The following is a 17484-nucleotide window of genomic DNA, read 5'->3' as shown; positions in this document are numbered from 1 at the left end:
ACAAATAAGGTGAACGACGCCATGCCGTTTCTACCCGACAACGTTCCAGGGAAGGCCACACCACAAAATTTTCCGCAATGAAAAGGTACGTTTACGCATCACTTTTAAAATTCCAAGCAGACTCTGCTTTGGGAATTTAAGCATAAATATGTGTCATAGTTCGAGACAACGGCGATGATTAATGTAATTAGTGAATTAGGTGAATTGTTTTATTTAACTTTCATTAAAATTGTGTCCGCCTAAGCAGATAACTGATATTCTGTGACATAATTCAAGTAACTGTTTCTTTATTTTTTCCCCTTTTGTATGTATATTTTGTAAGCGGACGTTTACTGCAAGTTATTCGGCACATAAAACAATGTACCTAACTTCGCGTGTTCTTCCAACACATTGATATTGCTATCACTGCTTCGTTTTTTCGCTCGAAACTGGGACGTTCTGTGCTCCATGTTTACCTCAATTGCCACGTATAGTTGCTGCAATAAGCTGTGAAAATGTGGGAAAGATTGGCCCCATTGCGGCGAGGACGTGGCCGTAGCACGCCTGACGCTATTCCGGTGAGGGCCCCCAGCGGCTTCCCCTAACCGCGGCGGTCGAGCAGGCGCCGGTATGTACGTGACCAACGAGCACCGGACGCGTCGCGGAAGCGCGGCGCACAACCACTACAAGCACTCACCGAGAAAGCATCGTATTTCGTGCGCCGCTGTTCCCAGTTACAGCCGCGGAAGTCTCAGAGCTGCTCGCTGCTTGTGTGATTTGCTCCTGGCTCGAAGAATAAAGCGCTGCGTAAAAGTCTCCCGGAGTTGGCGTCTCCCTTGCCTGAAGCCGCTTTCTCCGCAAACGTAACAGCCCATCTGCACAGGAGACTGGCAGTTTACTCAAGAGAAACAAGAACGCGAATTTCGCTACGATGACGTGCGAAAATTGTAGTGCTCCTTTTGGCGCGCGCGTTTGTGTGTGTGTGTGTGTGTGTGTGTGTGTGTGTGTGTGTGTGTGTGTGTGTGTGTGTGTGTGTGTGTGTGTGTGTGTGTGTGTGTGCGTGCGTGCGTGCGTGCGTGCGTGTGTGTGTGTGTGTGTGTGTGTGTGTGTGTGTGTGTGTGTGTGTGTGTGTGTGTGTGTGTGTGTGTGTGTGTGTGTGTGTGTGTGTGTGTGTAGTGCGATATTCTCTTCTGTACACTCTTCGCGCTGTTTTTCTTTGAAGTATTGGGTAACGTTTTCTTGTCGTTTATGTTGGCATATAAGTTAGGACATAATTTTTGTCTCACAGTGACCTGAACGCGCTTCAGGGTGAGCTCGAGGCTTGAAGCGATAAAAAAATCTTTAAATAAGGAATGTCGCTGGAGCCGACGTTTCAACAAGTCTCCCTGCGGAAACGTTGGCCCCAGCAACAATCCTTGTCCGACGAGTTCTCAAAACACCTGAAGGCTTACTTTATGGACTTTAAAAACATTTATACGTGTGTTACACTAAATCTGTTATGCTGCTTTTTTGGTTACGTATTTTGTACCGCCTCCCCATTCCACTCCGATGAAAAAAAATATTGAGATATCGGTTCGGAAACGTCTCTTCATTTGTTGATAGTAAACAATTGTTATCAGTACGCCAACGTGAAGCTTGCATGTCAGATAGAGTCATTAGAATGCAGTCTGAAAATATGGCCTCGCATTTTTTTCTCAGTCGTCGTTGTTATTGTTCTTATTGGTGTTAGTGTTGTTGCTATTGTTGTCGTCGTCGTAACACTCTTGTAGAATAAAAAACGATGACGAGAAAGGACAACAGGGCACACGCTCCACACAATGGTGTGCGCTACCGTTTTCACTTCGGTTATTATTTTTTTATCGCCATAACATCGTTTTGCACGCAGCAGTTGGGCTTTTATCGGCGCTGAGCTTTTCGAGCATTGTTCACGAAGGGCGAACCTACCTCTCGCATATTCTCGCCTACGAAACTGGCTTTTTAACACCAAAATAAATTAACTATAAATACCAACACAACAGCTTTGAATTGATTCGGGGGTCTTCTTTCGTGCGCCTTTACCGACGATTCAACCACGACGAAATGCTAGCAGGGGGCCAGACACCGCGACATTCAACAACGGAGTTGACAGCCTCTTGCGGCGGATCACGAAAACCTCGCACCAAGGTACTCAGAGTACGTAAACCTTCGATACGCATAAAAAATGGGAAAAAGAAGACGTTGGGGGAGCAATACATGAACGAAACTCAAGACAAGCCCGTCGAGTCTCATGGCTTTCAGCTAGCTGTTGACAGCTGTACTTGTAACAAGCAGTCGAGTATAGTGTGCAAAGGTTCGTAAAGGCAGCAAATGTCGAGAAATCACCTTCTCAGCAGTGCTCGATGTGACAGAAGTCCAGCATGCCACACAGGTTTCTTCTTTTACAGAATACAGATTTTTTGTTTAAGATAAAGCTATGACAAAAAAGCAGCTGCAGTTTCACATAAAAGCTCTACATCGAGGAGGAAGTGTACTGGCGCTGCTAAAGTCCAGTGTAAATGTTTAATTAACAAAAACGTGTTAATCAACCATTTAAATGACAACCTGTTGACAGTAGTTTATATGGAAAAGTTGTAAACCGTCACAATACATGAAATACTCCTTTTTCATAAATGCGAAAATCACACGTAATTTTGCGACATTAATCATCGATTCAAGGCCCCGATATCGAAACAGAGCGCGCCGGGCCAGCAGAAAAGGCGGCCGCTGTGTTACGGCAGACCAGAACGTTTCGTAAAAAAAGTGACGTACTTTGAACCGGGGCGCGTCGCAGCACAATCTGGTCAGGAGAAATGGCAAATCTTCTGAAATACACGAGTTGACCGTCTGAATACTCGCGTGCGATGTGCGGTGCTTATCTGTTTCTTTCTTAAACTATAAAATGCATAAAGCACTCTCGCCTGACGCGCAGTTTCACGAGAGTTTCACGCAGTGCAGTGAAAAATAAAAGGTGGAAATTGCGGTTATCTTGCGCGCAGCGCGAGCGAAACATATAAGCCTCAACCATCATACGCAAAGGTAAGACGATCCGCCGGTCCTAGTGAGGTGGCTTGCCGCTTTCCACGACAGGATGCTGCCGCGATGCGCCGTCATTCAAAGTCAAAGTTCCTTACATCTTCGTCACGGGAAATTCCGATTTGACGTAAGAGAGCGGCCGCCTTTCATACGCACACGGTGCGCTTATAGTCTGGATATCGCCACTGAAATTCGATTAGAATTGTCTATAATAACGTGCAACTTTTGGGATTTCTCAAAAGTCTTAGGCCGTATATTGTAGCACCCTGTACAACTTTTCCATACAAACAACTGCCATCAAGTCCCTAATTAAAAAATAATTAACATATTTTTTTTTCATTAGCCATTTTTTATGTAACTTTAGCCGTGGCAGAGTATTTCCGCCTCTACGCAGTGTTCGACTGAGAAAATGACAGTTCCTTGACTGTCATAGAATTTTTATAGTATATCTGTATTGTCTAAAAAAATACTCTGTATATGTTGAACGGAAAGGCGTTGTCGCAATCCAGTCTTAGACACTGACGGATTTGTTAAATAAACGTTCCGAGTCACATAGTACTCTGCAGACAAACTTGTTTGTAAATTTTAACCATAACTTTAACTATAATCTGCTTAACCATTGCCTTCGCCACGAAATACGTTATGGTGACACTGGAAAAAATGACCGAGCCAGGCGTGTCGTGATAATACTGTAATAGCTCATCATATTATTATCTTTATTATCTGTTTATCACCGTTTTTCTCGAACTCTCCTGCGTCCTATACGCGTGAGACGAACGCATGCAAAGAAAAGAGCAAGTGGCTGAGTAGCCATATGTGCCTTCATAGTTCCTTACACTGGATTTCGTCCCGCCAAAAAAAAAAACGCAGTAAAATAAAGCAGCCGTCAACATGCTCGTTCACAGGATAAATCATGGGGTGCTATTCTGGACACTGTCGAACTCTCCCATTTGTCAATTCTGATTGGCCCAGACATCTCTACGGCCTCTCTGATTGGCTTAAAATGTTGCTACTACGAAATTTTACAGGATGGAGGAAAGTGAAAGTGTCCAGAATAAAACCACTGGTCAGTAAAACCAGCTGGTGCAGTTTGTCGGCGCTTTGGTGGTACACCTTGCGAAAGGCAAACGAAAAAACATGTATGTATATCTGAAGGCGCAAGAGGCATGTCTTCCCGAACAGAATACCTATGGGAAACCATTTAACCGAAAGCGGGCCGCTGAAGCTCTGAAAGGCCACCGCGCGTCGATCGCGAAAAAAGCGAGAGTGCCACTGCAGTGCAGCGCGGAGTTGACCAAGCTCAGTTCCGGCTTCGGCGACACGTGCGTGCATAGCGCAGACGCCTTCGAAAAGCGCTGCGCGTCACTGGCGGTCGACAAAGCGCGTCGTGAGTCGGCAAGAAACACGAGCGGCGTTCATTAAGAGCCACGAGCCCAGCTCGTAGTCACGCTCGGGCAGTTAGTTCTACGGCAGTCCACCATTGAGGTCGCGTCCCTTCGGCGCGTTCGCTCGGGGACACCGCTAAGACCACGGCCGCGCCGCCGTTATCAGCAGACCGGCTGCTGTGCACAAGCAGAGACGCGCGAACGCGACGAGCCGCCTCCCGAAGGCTTGGCAGAAACACGCGACACCGGGGCTTCAGCCGGCAGAGCACGACGGGCGAAGATTACGAAGGGGCGCCCGGCCGAGAGTCGTAACGGGTGCCCGGTGGAGATCGTGCATGTTTGCCGCCATACAGCACCAGCGACAGCAGCGCAGCGACGGCAGCTCGAAGAGCAGAGGTCCCACGAATGATGTCTCATCAATTCGTAATCTCATCGAAAGCATCCAGTGGTTTATGAGAAAGAAAAGAGACGATATAGAGGCACGGGGAAAAAATGGCAAGCTACCAATGTTAACTAAACTTTTACTCGAATATTTCGGGAACTTTGTTCAAATTCTTTCAGCATTAGAACCTCTTCAGTATACTTCGTAAAGCACGCACTATTACCATCCTGTAAGGTCTTTCCTGATGCGGCTAGCATTTCTCAAACATCTAGCGGATATTGCCTCCTGGAGGGCATCAAGAAATCCAACTATAGCGTAAACTGCACTATTTCCAGCGTGTAATAATTGCTCGAGTTTTACGTGCTAGAAGTACGATATGTTTATGACACAAGCTAATGAAACCAACAGACAGTCAAGCTAAGAAGGTACAGGGGACATCACTTCTATGTATTAACGGTATAGTATAGCAATTACGACATAAATGGAAAGGAATTAAAGTGTATGAAAAATCTACCTGCCGAAGGTATAGGGACCGAATCTACAACCTTCCTATAACGCGTCCGATGCTCTACCATTGAGCTACAGCGGCAGTCGCTTGCTGAGTAAAGTGGTTGGGTGAAGAACTGCAGATTAACGTGGGGCTCCTTAATATACAAAAAAAAAGAACCTACGCACGAAAACGTTTTATTCTTCTACGGTTGTGTATCTATCATTGCACTTCCATCGCAATGACAGCACCATGGCCGTCATTCCACCCCGCTACCTCAAATTCAGCAGCGCATTGTCATATGTAACTGAAACCCGGCGGTTGGTCTTACTGGTAATAATAGACAAACATCATTCGTGAGGTTACCGAGGAAAGGAATTGCTATGATTTCTATCATTTGCTATGATGCGCGCTAGTGAGATTGCTATGCCGAAGATGGACACAAAGCTGTGTGCTCCCCTCATTTTGGCCAACGCCATGCTACTTTCTTTATTTGTTTAAATTTGCTATATGTTTTTTTATTTGCTTGTTCATTTTTGTTCTTTTTTTTTTGCGCTGCAGAACTGCAGAACTTACAGGTGATCCTAACCTCTACCTCTCCACAACAAGCCAGTAAGAACAGAACAGAAAACGAAACGGTTTGCAAGTCTAACGTACAACAGGGACCAGCCAGGCCAGCAAAGCGGCGACTGTGCTCAGCATGTCAAAGCTTTGCCGCAGCATACGTATTACGGTTGGATGGTTTGTGAGGTTTAACGTCCTAAAGCGACTCAGACTATGACAGACGCCGTAGAAGAGGGTTCAGGAAATTTAAACTATCCGGTGGCGTTCTTCAACGTGCACTGACAGCACACGGGACTCCACCATTTTCCCTGCATCGAAATGAGACCGCCGCGGCTGGGATGGAAGCAGCGGATTTCGTGTCAGCGGCCGAATACCGTAACCACTGAGCCACCACGGCGGCTCATGCATAACTGAAAGAAGCAGTGAAAACTATTGTGTACTACATTAATGACCTGCGCAACCGTGCAGCCACACTACAGGAAGTAGGCTCTCGCCCTTTTTGTCGAGCATCCATTCCACTTCTGTGGGATTGTCCTAACTTTAAACGAGCTCCCTTGAAAAGCTTGACGATCGCCGTTTTTCTTTTTTTTTTTTTAGCGAACGATTCGCACAGGGAAGGCTAAAAGAGCGAACGTGGAGCGCAGCGGAAATAAATGTATGGGTTTCGAACATATTGGCATGCCGTTCAGATGCCGACTGTCTCATCCGCTGGTCTCAACAGCCACGCTTGCAGCAAATTAATATAGCGGAACCATATTACTGAGTTTCACCGGTAGTATAATATCAATGCATACAAAAGGAGAACACTTTCTATCAATGCTTTGTTGGCCGTTTTCGTGACGGCAGAATAAAAGCCCTCTCTAGGACAACTTTGTGAAACCCAGCTAGAGCATTGTATACACCAGGAAAATATCGACTTTGCAAAAATTTATTGCACACACTCGACATTCCCGACGCGTTTCAGTGGTTGCAGGATGCTCCTTCGGTTGAGGCGGTCCTTTACTGGCCGAAATGACGCTCCTAAATACAGATTACATCAGAAACAACTCGAGGAGGCTGCAAAGCGGGGACCACAGGAAGCCGTTGAGGAACGCTAGAAAGAAGAAAAATGCCGTGCCGACTCTATGGTGCCGATGCCGCTCGAAAATGATGTTCCAGGGAAGGCCACAGCGCGGCATAAGAGAGGGAAATACAAGCGCGTGATACCGTAAGTCATAAGGAGCAAAAAGCGCATTACTCGAATCTTCGTCGTCGTCTCATGTTGGTTACAGTGAACAGCTGCGTCATAAAATGCCCACTGGGTTTCACGCGAGCCAAGCATCCCAGTGTTCACGTTTTCTTTCTGAACAATGAGCGACGCCACCGGTGAAAGTTCTTCGCCTGCCGCTGCTGCTAAACGAACTGCCCGAGCAGAAACTTAGCGCCGCCGACGCCACAATAAAGACTCGTTGGAATGATTTTTTTTTATTGCAATCACACCTAACGCACTGTCCTACTTGTGTAGCCTAAAGTGTGTGCCATTGAAAGTAACCGTTGTCGAACGTTATGTCATTAAAAGATATTATTTTCAGAACAGCGGGAGGAGCGAAAACTGCGCGATAAATCGATTATTCCAACAGGAGTCACGGTTCTTAGGGGGTTTTATGGCCTCATTAGGCGGCACTGACCTATCGTGCTGTAGTAACTCGTTTTTGTTTGTTGGTTTGTTTGTTTTTTGCGAATAAAAATGCATGAAAAAATGCGGAAGGGCGGCGTAAGGCTTTGTTATCCACGTAGTCGCCATGCTGTAGAATCATCCTGCTTGATATTCAAAATATGCTGTCACTCGCCACAGCGATATCAGCTAAAGGTACGTGTGTTACATGCCTCGGCTACCCCGCGTGGGTAATCGCTATTTATGATAGTCACTTGTAAGGTTTCTTTTTTTATATCAAGTGTGGCAGTAGAACTGTTATTGACGAACAAACAATAACGCATTGCAACCCCGGGCAAACCCAAATAAACGCGAAACTCGTCCCCAGAAAATCCGCTTAACAATAATTTCTGGGGTTTCGCGCGTCGAAACCGCGATATTGCCACGCGCCCTTCTTTCTTTATTTTGATGTGATCGAGTTTCACCCACGAAAACTGTTAGCACCGTCAAGACCACGTGACAATAAGATTATGAGGCACACCGCCCCCAGTGGGGGGCTCCGAATTAATTTTCCCCACCCGGGGGTCGTTTTTTAATGTACACCTAAGTACACAGGTGTTCCTTGCATTTCACCCGCATCGAAACGCGGCTGCCGCGGCTGGGAATCGAACACGCGTCCTCGATATCAGCAGTGCGACATTGTATCTGCTAAGCTACCACGACAGGTGAGAAAAGCTGTTTAATAAAGCACATTGGCTGCGGATGATGACGCGGCCTAGAGTATAACCAGCCCGATGCCCCCGCCAACAGTGTCCCGTCACCGCTCGCGCGATTGCCTTACCCTTTTTTTTTTTTGTCCTTTCAGCACTAGTCACGATGGCGCCAGTTCCCGCAATGCCTGCTAACTTAGTCCTTCCTTTTTCATTTTCGTTCTTGATTTCCAAGATGGAAAACTACTTTTTTCTTTCCACGTTGTCAACAAGCAATTGCCCATCTGCTTGTAAACAACCGCCAACTTGTTTTCTCTATTCGATCTGGCATAAAACAGCTATGCGATTTACCACTCGCTGCGCTTTCAAGCTAAACATGTGGATGCCACGAGCGTCGGCGCATTTGCTTCAGCAAGCACATACACCATTTCTGTCTTCAATAAATGTTGACACATACAGCTCGCGAACGGACTCCTCCTGCTCCATTGCATCCAGAGAAAAACATCGCACCTGCGTCGAGGCAGCGACGGAAGACCTAAAAGCGAATGAGTAAGCGGAAGGCCCAAGTCCCGGTTGACATTCTCCATTTGTCTTCCCGGTCGAACTCCGCCATGCTCTCAGGTGTTATCTTCGAGTTCGAAAGATGAGAAGTGCCTCTTCGTGTTAGAAGTACAGAGATTCCACGTGTATACTACTGCTGCATTTTGTTGTATCGAAGGATAAAAGATGCTGGGCGAAAAATGCGAAGTCCGCGTATAGCTGTTTGTGACACCATAAACAAATCGCCGGATATCGCACGGCCCAGGAAGAACGCGTTCAGTGCGTATAAACTCAGATATACTATAGGCTTTCGCGCACTCGTCTTTGCGAGCCGCGAACCGGCGCACTTAACGTTGCAGTGTGTTTGGGTGGCCAAACAGAATGGTGAGAGTAGCAGAATTTCTCTGCGGCTCGTGTTCTTGCATTTCTACGAACGTCGCGCGCGTTGCCGGCGTACATTTACGGATCGAGTGTGTTTGGCTTGCGCACAGAAACGCAGGTACGTGCACCGCGCAGAACAAAGCTTCGTCGCGCATCCTATTAAGACAGGAGTGTCAGCACTGCACCACAGCAGCTCTGCATATCGTAATATATATATATATATTCGTGCTTTTAGTATTTTCTGCTACGCAAAATCCTCTATGCGACAGGGAGGGGGTGGGGGGCTCGCAACTGTCGCCTCTAACAGCCAGACTATAGCACACCGTCGAATTTCGCACTTGCTTAACAATACACAGCGTCTCTAGAATATCCAGAGATGAAATATTCAGTTCGAATACACTTATGTTAAAGTTCTCCAGATAAACATGAACAGGTGACATTTCCGAAGGTAATTAACAATTTTTCTTCTACTATACAGTAGCTGACTGTCCATGTTCGCAAAATTTCTGCCTAAAGGGCATAAAAGAAATTGCATGTATACGTATAGCTATATAGCATAGCCTTTTTGGACACATCAAATGAAGTACATCAAATTGGCTCATCAAACAAAGCAAGATCTGAGCACAAGACGCGGGCTGCTTCGCAAACAACTCGTGTTGCGCGAATTATCATGAAACTTGAGAGAATCAAGAGGGTATGAGAAATTAGTTGTGAACGTGGTGACTCCTGCCTTTGGTGAATTTGGCCAGTGCTGACTTCCGTGTTTTGTTTGTAATCCGAAAATGTTGTAGCACATTTATGGATGATGTCCCAAAAACTTGGCGCGAACTCATACTCGCGAAGTGCGCTACACTTGTTGATTATACGGGAGCCTCCTGTTTCGTACGGCAATGCGGGAAGGATTGCTTCGATCCATCACGGCAGCGCCAGCACGCGCGAGCGCATCACCGAGTGATGGATCGCGGTTTTTCCTAACGACACACTTACGCAACCTTATTCAAACAGCACTCGCCTATAACTAAGGATGACAAGAAGAAGCGAGGCGAGTGAAGGCGAGACAAAAAAAAAAATAAAGTGGCGAGAGGAGGGTGCCACAAACGAAATCACATTTCGCCAGCAGCCAACAGCGGAGCCGCAGCCATTAATGTGCCAATGCGATCTGCGCTTCACTGCGCCGACGCTCACTGACTCGCTAGGCGTGCGGGTCGTTTACAGCGAACGCTCCGTTTATACACTGCCGAGCGTCGTCTACTGTTGAGCCTTGAGTCATGCCATATAATTGGGCGGTGCGGCGCGCCGTGGGTGAGGGAGGACGGCTCTTGGTGCGCCTACGCGAATATGCAAACAGCTTGCGGTAGAAGAGACGGAGCCTCATTAGCGCTTCTCAGCTCGACGCTGTCAGTCGAAAGGGTCGCACTACGAACTGCGCATCGACATGTCCGTCCACGCCGAGTCCGTCCGCGGTGCCTACGATGACGTCAGGGACGACCGCAACAGCACCTCCTGGTAAGTCGATCTCGTCATTTCAACGGAGTGCGCGTTGCCTCTAAAGCCTGTGCACCCAGCAAGGAAAAGAAAATAAACGGCATTAAGAAGGACCCGTGCTGTACGTTTTAATTATGACGGTTCCTTTGCCCGGACACGTGTTTCACGAGAATTCGCGAGGCGTAACGCTTGGTGTCTATTTACGACCGATTGATCAAGACCGGTATTAGCAAAAAATTTCAGACAATAAGCTTCTCAGAGAAAATTTTAATGAATGCTCATGTTGGCATATCATCAGCGTATCCAAACGGTCAATGGCAAATAACATTTCCGACCGAAAAGCATTTGAATACCCATTATTTCATATCAATCTAATCCGAAACGCAAGCGAGCCATGTAGGACAAACCCGGACGCCTTCGTGTTTAATTCGTCAGTGTGTATCAGTGGCGTGATCCCATCCTAAAGCGACTAACTATCTGTCTGTACACCATGTTTAATGGCTCGCAGCGTGGAATAGCATATTGACGTGACGCATAAAGTGTATTGTTTCATGTTTCATTATACTACATTTCATTAAGCTGCTCGCATAATCAAAAGCATTGTTAGACGCGAGAATTCCGAGGTATTGCTTCTTTGAGCGTTTCAACACCACGTTACAACTTCCTTACTACGGTGGATGCACGACCGCTATGTACCTACTTCATGATGTTTTCAGCGCTGACGGGACTTAGAGAAATGTGTAGCGATACTAATGTGTTTTTACACTTGTGGTGCATGCTACTTTTGTTGTTACGGCCATGCAGGCGAAAGTCCAATGCGCAAGAACTCCGCGGCGGCAGCACGGAGTCATTGCGCATTAGGCTCATCCGTGTGTTACGCATTCGCTACCGTATACAATGTCGTCACATCTTCTACGTGCACTCAGCACAAGGGCCATTTGTACTACACTCTGAGATTTAATGCTGCACTACGTGTTCCGCACGTCCTCCACCCTTTCCTCTTTCTTTCTTTTTTCTTTTTTTGTACATGTTATGTGCACCTTGAGTTCTTAATCCCTGGCTTCTAAACGCAAAGGTTTACTAGCGATAGCAGACTGTACTCACTATTCGCAATGGTTCGTGAAACTTCTTGTGTTTCATAATTAAGTGCATCCGTGATGTGTAATCGCGCAAAATTTTCCTTGAAATGGCAAGTTATGGTGTTACGCGGTAACTCGTGTCATGAGGCGTCTTGCCTGAACCTCATTTTGTGTCATACGCATAATCCTGTTTAAAAAATGGCGGAAGAATATGCAAAGGCGATGGCCGAGATCTCGAAGACGACAATTGTTATTTACCAGCTATATACTAGACGGAACCAAAATAGCTTTCTGCGACCAACCATCATCATCATCAGCCTGTCTACGCCCACTGCAGGGCAAAGGCCTCTCCCATCTTTCGCCAATCAACCTGGTCCTATGCTTTCTGCTGCCACGTTATACCTATAAACTTCTTAATCTCATCTACCCACCTAATTTTCTGTCTCCCCCTCACGCGTTTGCCATCTCTTGGAATCCAGTCAGTTACCCTTAATGACCACCGGTTATCCTGCCGACGTGCTACGTGCCCGGCCCATATCCATTTCTTCTTCTTGATTTCAACTATGATGTCCTTAACCTCCGTTTGTTCCCTGCGGCCAACCATACCGCATCAATGCGCGTATTATCTACGCCTTGTTAGCGCATATTACTCACAATAATATCCTTAGCACGTAGAACCCCCGCCGTTATTAATTATTATTGTTAGCGTATATTTTTCAACCTAATTCAGCAACTGCGATTTGTTGCTCACAAATTACTCATGGGTTATTTTTTTTTCTTTACCATTAAAACTTTTTTAGGCCGACAAAGTTTTCTTGGATTACCTCCGTAAAGATGAACGAAATAAGTGGGATAAATGGGGGGGGGGGGGGGCTGTATATTGTTAGACATGCACAACCACATGAAGCTAACAAACAATGAAGTATGGTAGACGTTATATGGGGATTTTAATTGAAGTGTAGTGCTTACGAAATATACGTAAAATGAATTAAAGTGGACTAAACAACTCGCCTACGGCGGGTACCGCACCCCCAGCATTCGCATTTCGCGAAGATGATGTAGTACAGATGTACTGCCCGCCGAGGTGGACATCATCGCTTACAAAAAATCAATTCATTCACTACTTCAACCACATTACATTATTAACATTATAGTTACAAGCTTCACGGCGCATATTTAAACAAGAAAATTTAAGGGAATCACCCCAAACGCCCTGTTCTGTGTATCTACGCCTAAAAACGGGCTCTTAATTATACTGCCGTCACATTATTTGCCAAATTCACCTTACTACGTATACGCAGACATGCGAAACGGGGTTTGCGGTGCAACTACCCTGTGACTTATTGGGGCGACTGAAAACAAGGCGTCGACATACTGCTGTATAGAGCCATCCGTGTTACCCCTGCCGTATCACCCCTGCATGCCTTATTGCCCCTGCGGCTACGATTTAACTATGCGTTCACTCGGTAGTTGCTTAAAGCGACAACCACCATCGGCTTGTGAGCTGATGTCATGTCAGACACTAAAGTGGTTGCTTGGCCAAGTCACAACAAGAAAACGGGGCTACCAATAAGTGTGGTAGAAGAATGAAACGATTTTCGCGCTCAAGTCATCTGCAGTAAAGTGCTAACTTGGGCTGGCTCGTTCGTGTTTGAAAAATCGAATAACAGCGCAATGAACGGGACGAACAGTTGCCAGTCTCACTCTGGCCATCCCGCCTTTCGCGCTGTTTTTCGATTTTTCAAACATAACACATAGTCCAATCAAATGGTCGGGATTGAAGTGATGACCTATACGCAAGATTGCCTAAGTTGCGTGTGCATATATTTTGGGCTGCTTTTTATTGTACGCACGATGCTATGCCAAGAATACTCTCCGCCACCTCAGTTCCAAGCTTACAGCAGAGTCGCAGAGCACGTTCTCCATTAATGGCCTTATTAAACGTTCCGCCACTCCTGTATGCTATAGAGGAGCTAAGCTCTTTCTTTTTTCGTAATTCAGTTTTTGTGCCGTATAATTATGTTATGCGAATAGTGGCATCACGATCAAAGCGACATATTTTTTTATGTATAACTGCCATGATTATATTGTAGCGAAGCGTTCATACTCAGTAATGGGTCGTCATCTCGAGCGCCTTCTAGTGGGTCGTCCTCTTCTCTGAGAGCACGCCCCTCGTGCTGAGAGTCGGCCTCGCCTTGACTGTCGCTGTCGTGCATCTCGACTGTCGCTGTCGTGCATATTAACCAAAGCGGGCTCCGTGATATATTGCAGCGACGATGTGCGTTAAAAGGCATGATCACGGAATCAAATTCGTTACTGCTAGGCTGCTTCCCGAATCTCATGAAATTTGAAAATTATGATATTTGAGTACAAAAAGGCGCCAGCAATTGTACATTAATTTTAATACCTGTATTTCTTCCTAGTGAACTATAGGATATAGTTTTCGTTTGCATCAGCACCTGCTGAAACGCGAGATATTATCATTGCCAGCACTTTTTCTACTGACATGACATGGATGTATCGTATGGAATCATAAACCGGTTCATTACCACAGACAGCTGATATCCTTCCTTGATGTCGACACTTTATTCCAGGAAAAGATTAGCTCCAGCTTTATCGGGGGCAGTTTACAACGCAAATAAGTTATCTTTAAGACCTACTAGCTTGGTGTAGCACAATCTTACGCAATTTAGGCACCATTATACAAAACAAAATCCATTGTCTGCATCGCGTACGCGTCCACCAACTAATTACAGACATATTGTTTTTCTCATGGAAAAATTAGTGCAAAACACGCGTTTTATTTTCGCTTTCTCTATTTGTATTTCATTCATAGCGAGATATGCTATAGATACACAACGCAGTGACCCATGCGTCCGCCTCACCGACAGGTGGATTGTTTTGCGTTTACGGACAGCCTTTTTTCTGAGGTCCCTAAGGAAGGAAGGAATAGGAGAGAAAGGAAAGGCAGGGATGTTAGCCATTCTAGAAGGACCGGTATGCCAGGTTCACGTTATCACCTTTGCTCAACATATATGAACAGAGACACGTCGGCTTCGCCACATACACCAAAACACAAATTTCTCAATTGTGTTTTAACCCTCCCTAAATATTCTTAATTTACGTTGGCCAGGTACGATTGAAATGGTATGTTATCAGGTTCCTACATTTTATTGGGAAAGCGGGAAGATATTGAAATGAACTTAGTAAGTGTAGCTTCATAGTTATGCAAATACATAAGGGGGATGCCCAGTGTTGTTTATAATTTTGCGTTATTTTGTAGATGGAGTGACGAAATTAAGAAATGAAATCGAGGAGGATGGCGACATGGGCTTTTTGGTCAGACATAGTTGAAATATTATCTGGACAGCGCAACACAACATCGACAAAAGAAGAAGCGCTTTTCTCGTCCTCTTCGTCTCTTCTTGTGTCTATGTCTTGCTGCGCTATCCAGATGACCATTCGGCGGAAGTTAAGAGGTTTGCGGGCACACAATGGGATCAGCTCGCACAAGGTGGTGAAAACTGGAGGTCGCTGCGAGAGGCCTGCATCCTGCAGCGGACATAGAATAGGCTGAAAAGTGATTATTTAAGGTCACGTCCTGTGTTTTGAATTCGCATAGCCTACCAAGCATTTCGGAATGCATTCATTCAGCAAAAGAATGCGTTTCTTTTTTCTTATGTTGTAGTTTGTGCTACATGCGCGACTTTTTTCCTGTTTCTTTGTATCCTTTTAATATTGGTGGACGCTATGTTTTTCTATAGCTTTACTTTTAAAATTCTGCTGCCTCAAATGCTTGGCATATGTGTGTTTCCATTTAAAATAATAAATAATAATTATTGCCTTCGATGTATTTCTATATTCGCGCTGCAACACGAAGCATTCCATGGCTACTCGCACCGTTTTTTATGGCTACTCGCACCGTTTTTATGGTAGAAACGCAAGACGACGCACCGTGCTAGCTTGCAAGGTTTATTTCCGTTTTGGACCGTATTTGTACCACACAACGGCAAATGAAACCCGTGCATTTCATTGAAAGCCAGCGAAAGAACCAAGCCCTTTCCAATTTGAACTAATCCCCTAATCATGTGTCATTTGATGTTGTGTGGTACAAATACGGCTGAAAACGGAAATAAACCTATAGTTAGCGCTGTGTGTCGTCTTGCGCTTCTTTCCCATGCCACTATCCCAGAAAACTATTTGTTGGAAAGGAAAGAGAAAGCCAAAAAGTTGGTGGAACAAAGAAATCCGGGAGGCGATCGAGAAGCGACGTGAGGCATCACGGGAGCACAGACAGGCAAAAAAAAGAGAAGCGGCCACAGGACGAAGTCAACCAAATATGGGAAATATATTTAGAGCAAAAATCCATTGTGCAGAAATTAGTCGAGGCAAAAATTAAAGGTGAAAGTGAACGCTGGATGACAGAGATTCGCGAAAAGAAGAAGGCCGCGCCTAGGATATTTTGGAGCCACCTAAAAGCGCTAGGTAGGAAGTCTGTCACAATGCAACAACGTTTGGTAGATGAAGGAGGAAATCAATTGGAAGGGCATGAAGCGCTAGGTTACATCCGAAAGATAACAGCCGATTCGTTTAAAAAGGTCACCCAGGGGATTCCCCCGGTAGGTAATAGTACGCAAAGGAGTGCAACTGACGAAGATGTAGTACTAGAGAATTTCAATTGGAAGAAGGCCGAAGGAAAAATTCCTAAGCGCACTACTCCGGGCTTAGATGAGGTTCCCGTCAGCCTCATTAACGAACTCGGACATAACACTAAAGAAGCACTGCTGAAAGCCGTAGAAAAGTGCTTACAGGAGCGGGAAATACCAGACAGTTGGCGAAAAAGTAGAATGAACTTAATCTATAAAGGCAGGGGAGAAAAGGATAACATTCGCTCGTATAGACCGCTAACCATTACATCGGTGCTATACAGGTTGGCGATGCAGGCAGTAAAATTAAAAATAGAAGCGTGGGTAGAACAAAATGATATTTTGGGAGAACTTCAGAATGGATTTCGAATCGACAGGCGGTTAGACGATAATCTGTTTGTTCTTACCCAGTGTATAGAAATATCGAAAATAGAAAACAGGCCCTTATACATAGCTTATCTAGATATCACCGGAGCGTATGACAACGTTAAGCAGGAAATTTTGTGGGATATATTGAAAGAAGTGGGCATAGGGGACGACTGTATACAGCTTTTGAGGGAAATGTACCGAGAAAATACAGTTTGTATAGAATGGGAAGGAATAAGTAGCAAGGACAGCGTTGAAATTAGCAAGGGGCTGAGACAGGGATGTCCTTTGTCCCCGCTGTTATTCATGCTGTACATGGTGAGGATGGAAAAAGCGCTACAAGGTAGCAACATTGGATTTAATTTGTCACACAAACAGGTCGGCACGATGGTTGAGCAGAAGCTTCCAGGTCTATTTTATGCTGATGATATTGTCTTATTTGCGGACAGTCAAGATGATATACAGCGACTGGCAGATATATGCGGAAGGGAATGTGAGGCTCTAGGACTAGGATTTAGTGCAACAAAATGTGGATTGATGGTATTCAATGATCACGAAGACCATGCGGTCTTCATACAGGGCCAAAAAATACCGAGGGTAAGCGAGTACAAGTACCTCGGAGTATGGGTAAATGAGGGGGATAGATATATGGAGGTACAAGAGAAAGCAGCGGTAGCAAAGGGAAAGAGGAATGCTGCAATTATGAAGCACAGAGCTTTATGGGGATACAATAGGTACGAGGTGCTTCGAGGGCTGTGGAAGGGTGTGATGGTCCCGGGGCTTACATTTGGGAACT

At 45.6% G+C, this 17484-nt stretch overlaps 1 protein-coding gene across 1 annotated transcript in view; it reads left to right on the top strand.

Annotated features, from left to right (window-relative positions):
- Window positions 1-10367: 10367 nt before the first annotated feature.
- LOC119375031 (coactosin-like protein) overlaps window positions 10368-17484 on the top strand; it is a 45517-nt gene continuing 38400 nt past the window's right edge. The window contains exon 1 of the mRNA XM_037645234.2: window positions 10368-10618. Coding sequence (XP_037501162.1) covers window positions 10548-10618 — 71 coding nt within the window. The 5' untranslated portion in view covers window positions 10368-10547. The remainder of the gene's footprint in view (window positions 10619-17484) is intronic.

Source organism: Rhipicephalus sanguineus, chromosome 1 (genome assembly GCF_013339695.2).
Source record: "Rhipicephalus sanguineus isolate Rsan-2018 chromosome 1, BIME_Rsan_1.4, whole genome shotgun sequence".
Lineage (NCBI taxonomy): Eukaryota > Metazoa > Arthropoda > Arachnida > Ixodida > Ixodidae > Rhipicephalus > Rhipicephalus sanguineus.
The sequence above is the reverse complement of the archived record's forward strand: the minus strand, read 5'-3'. Positions and strand labels throughout refer to the sequence as shown.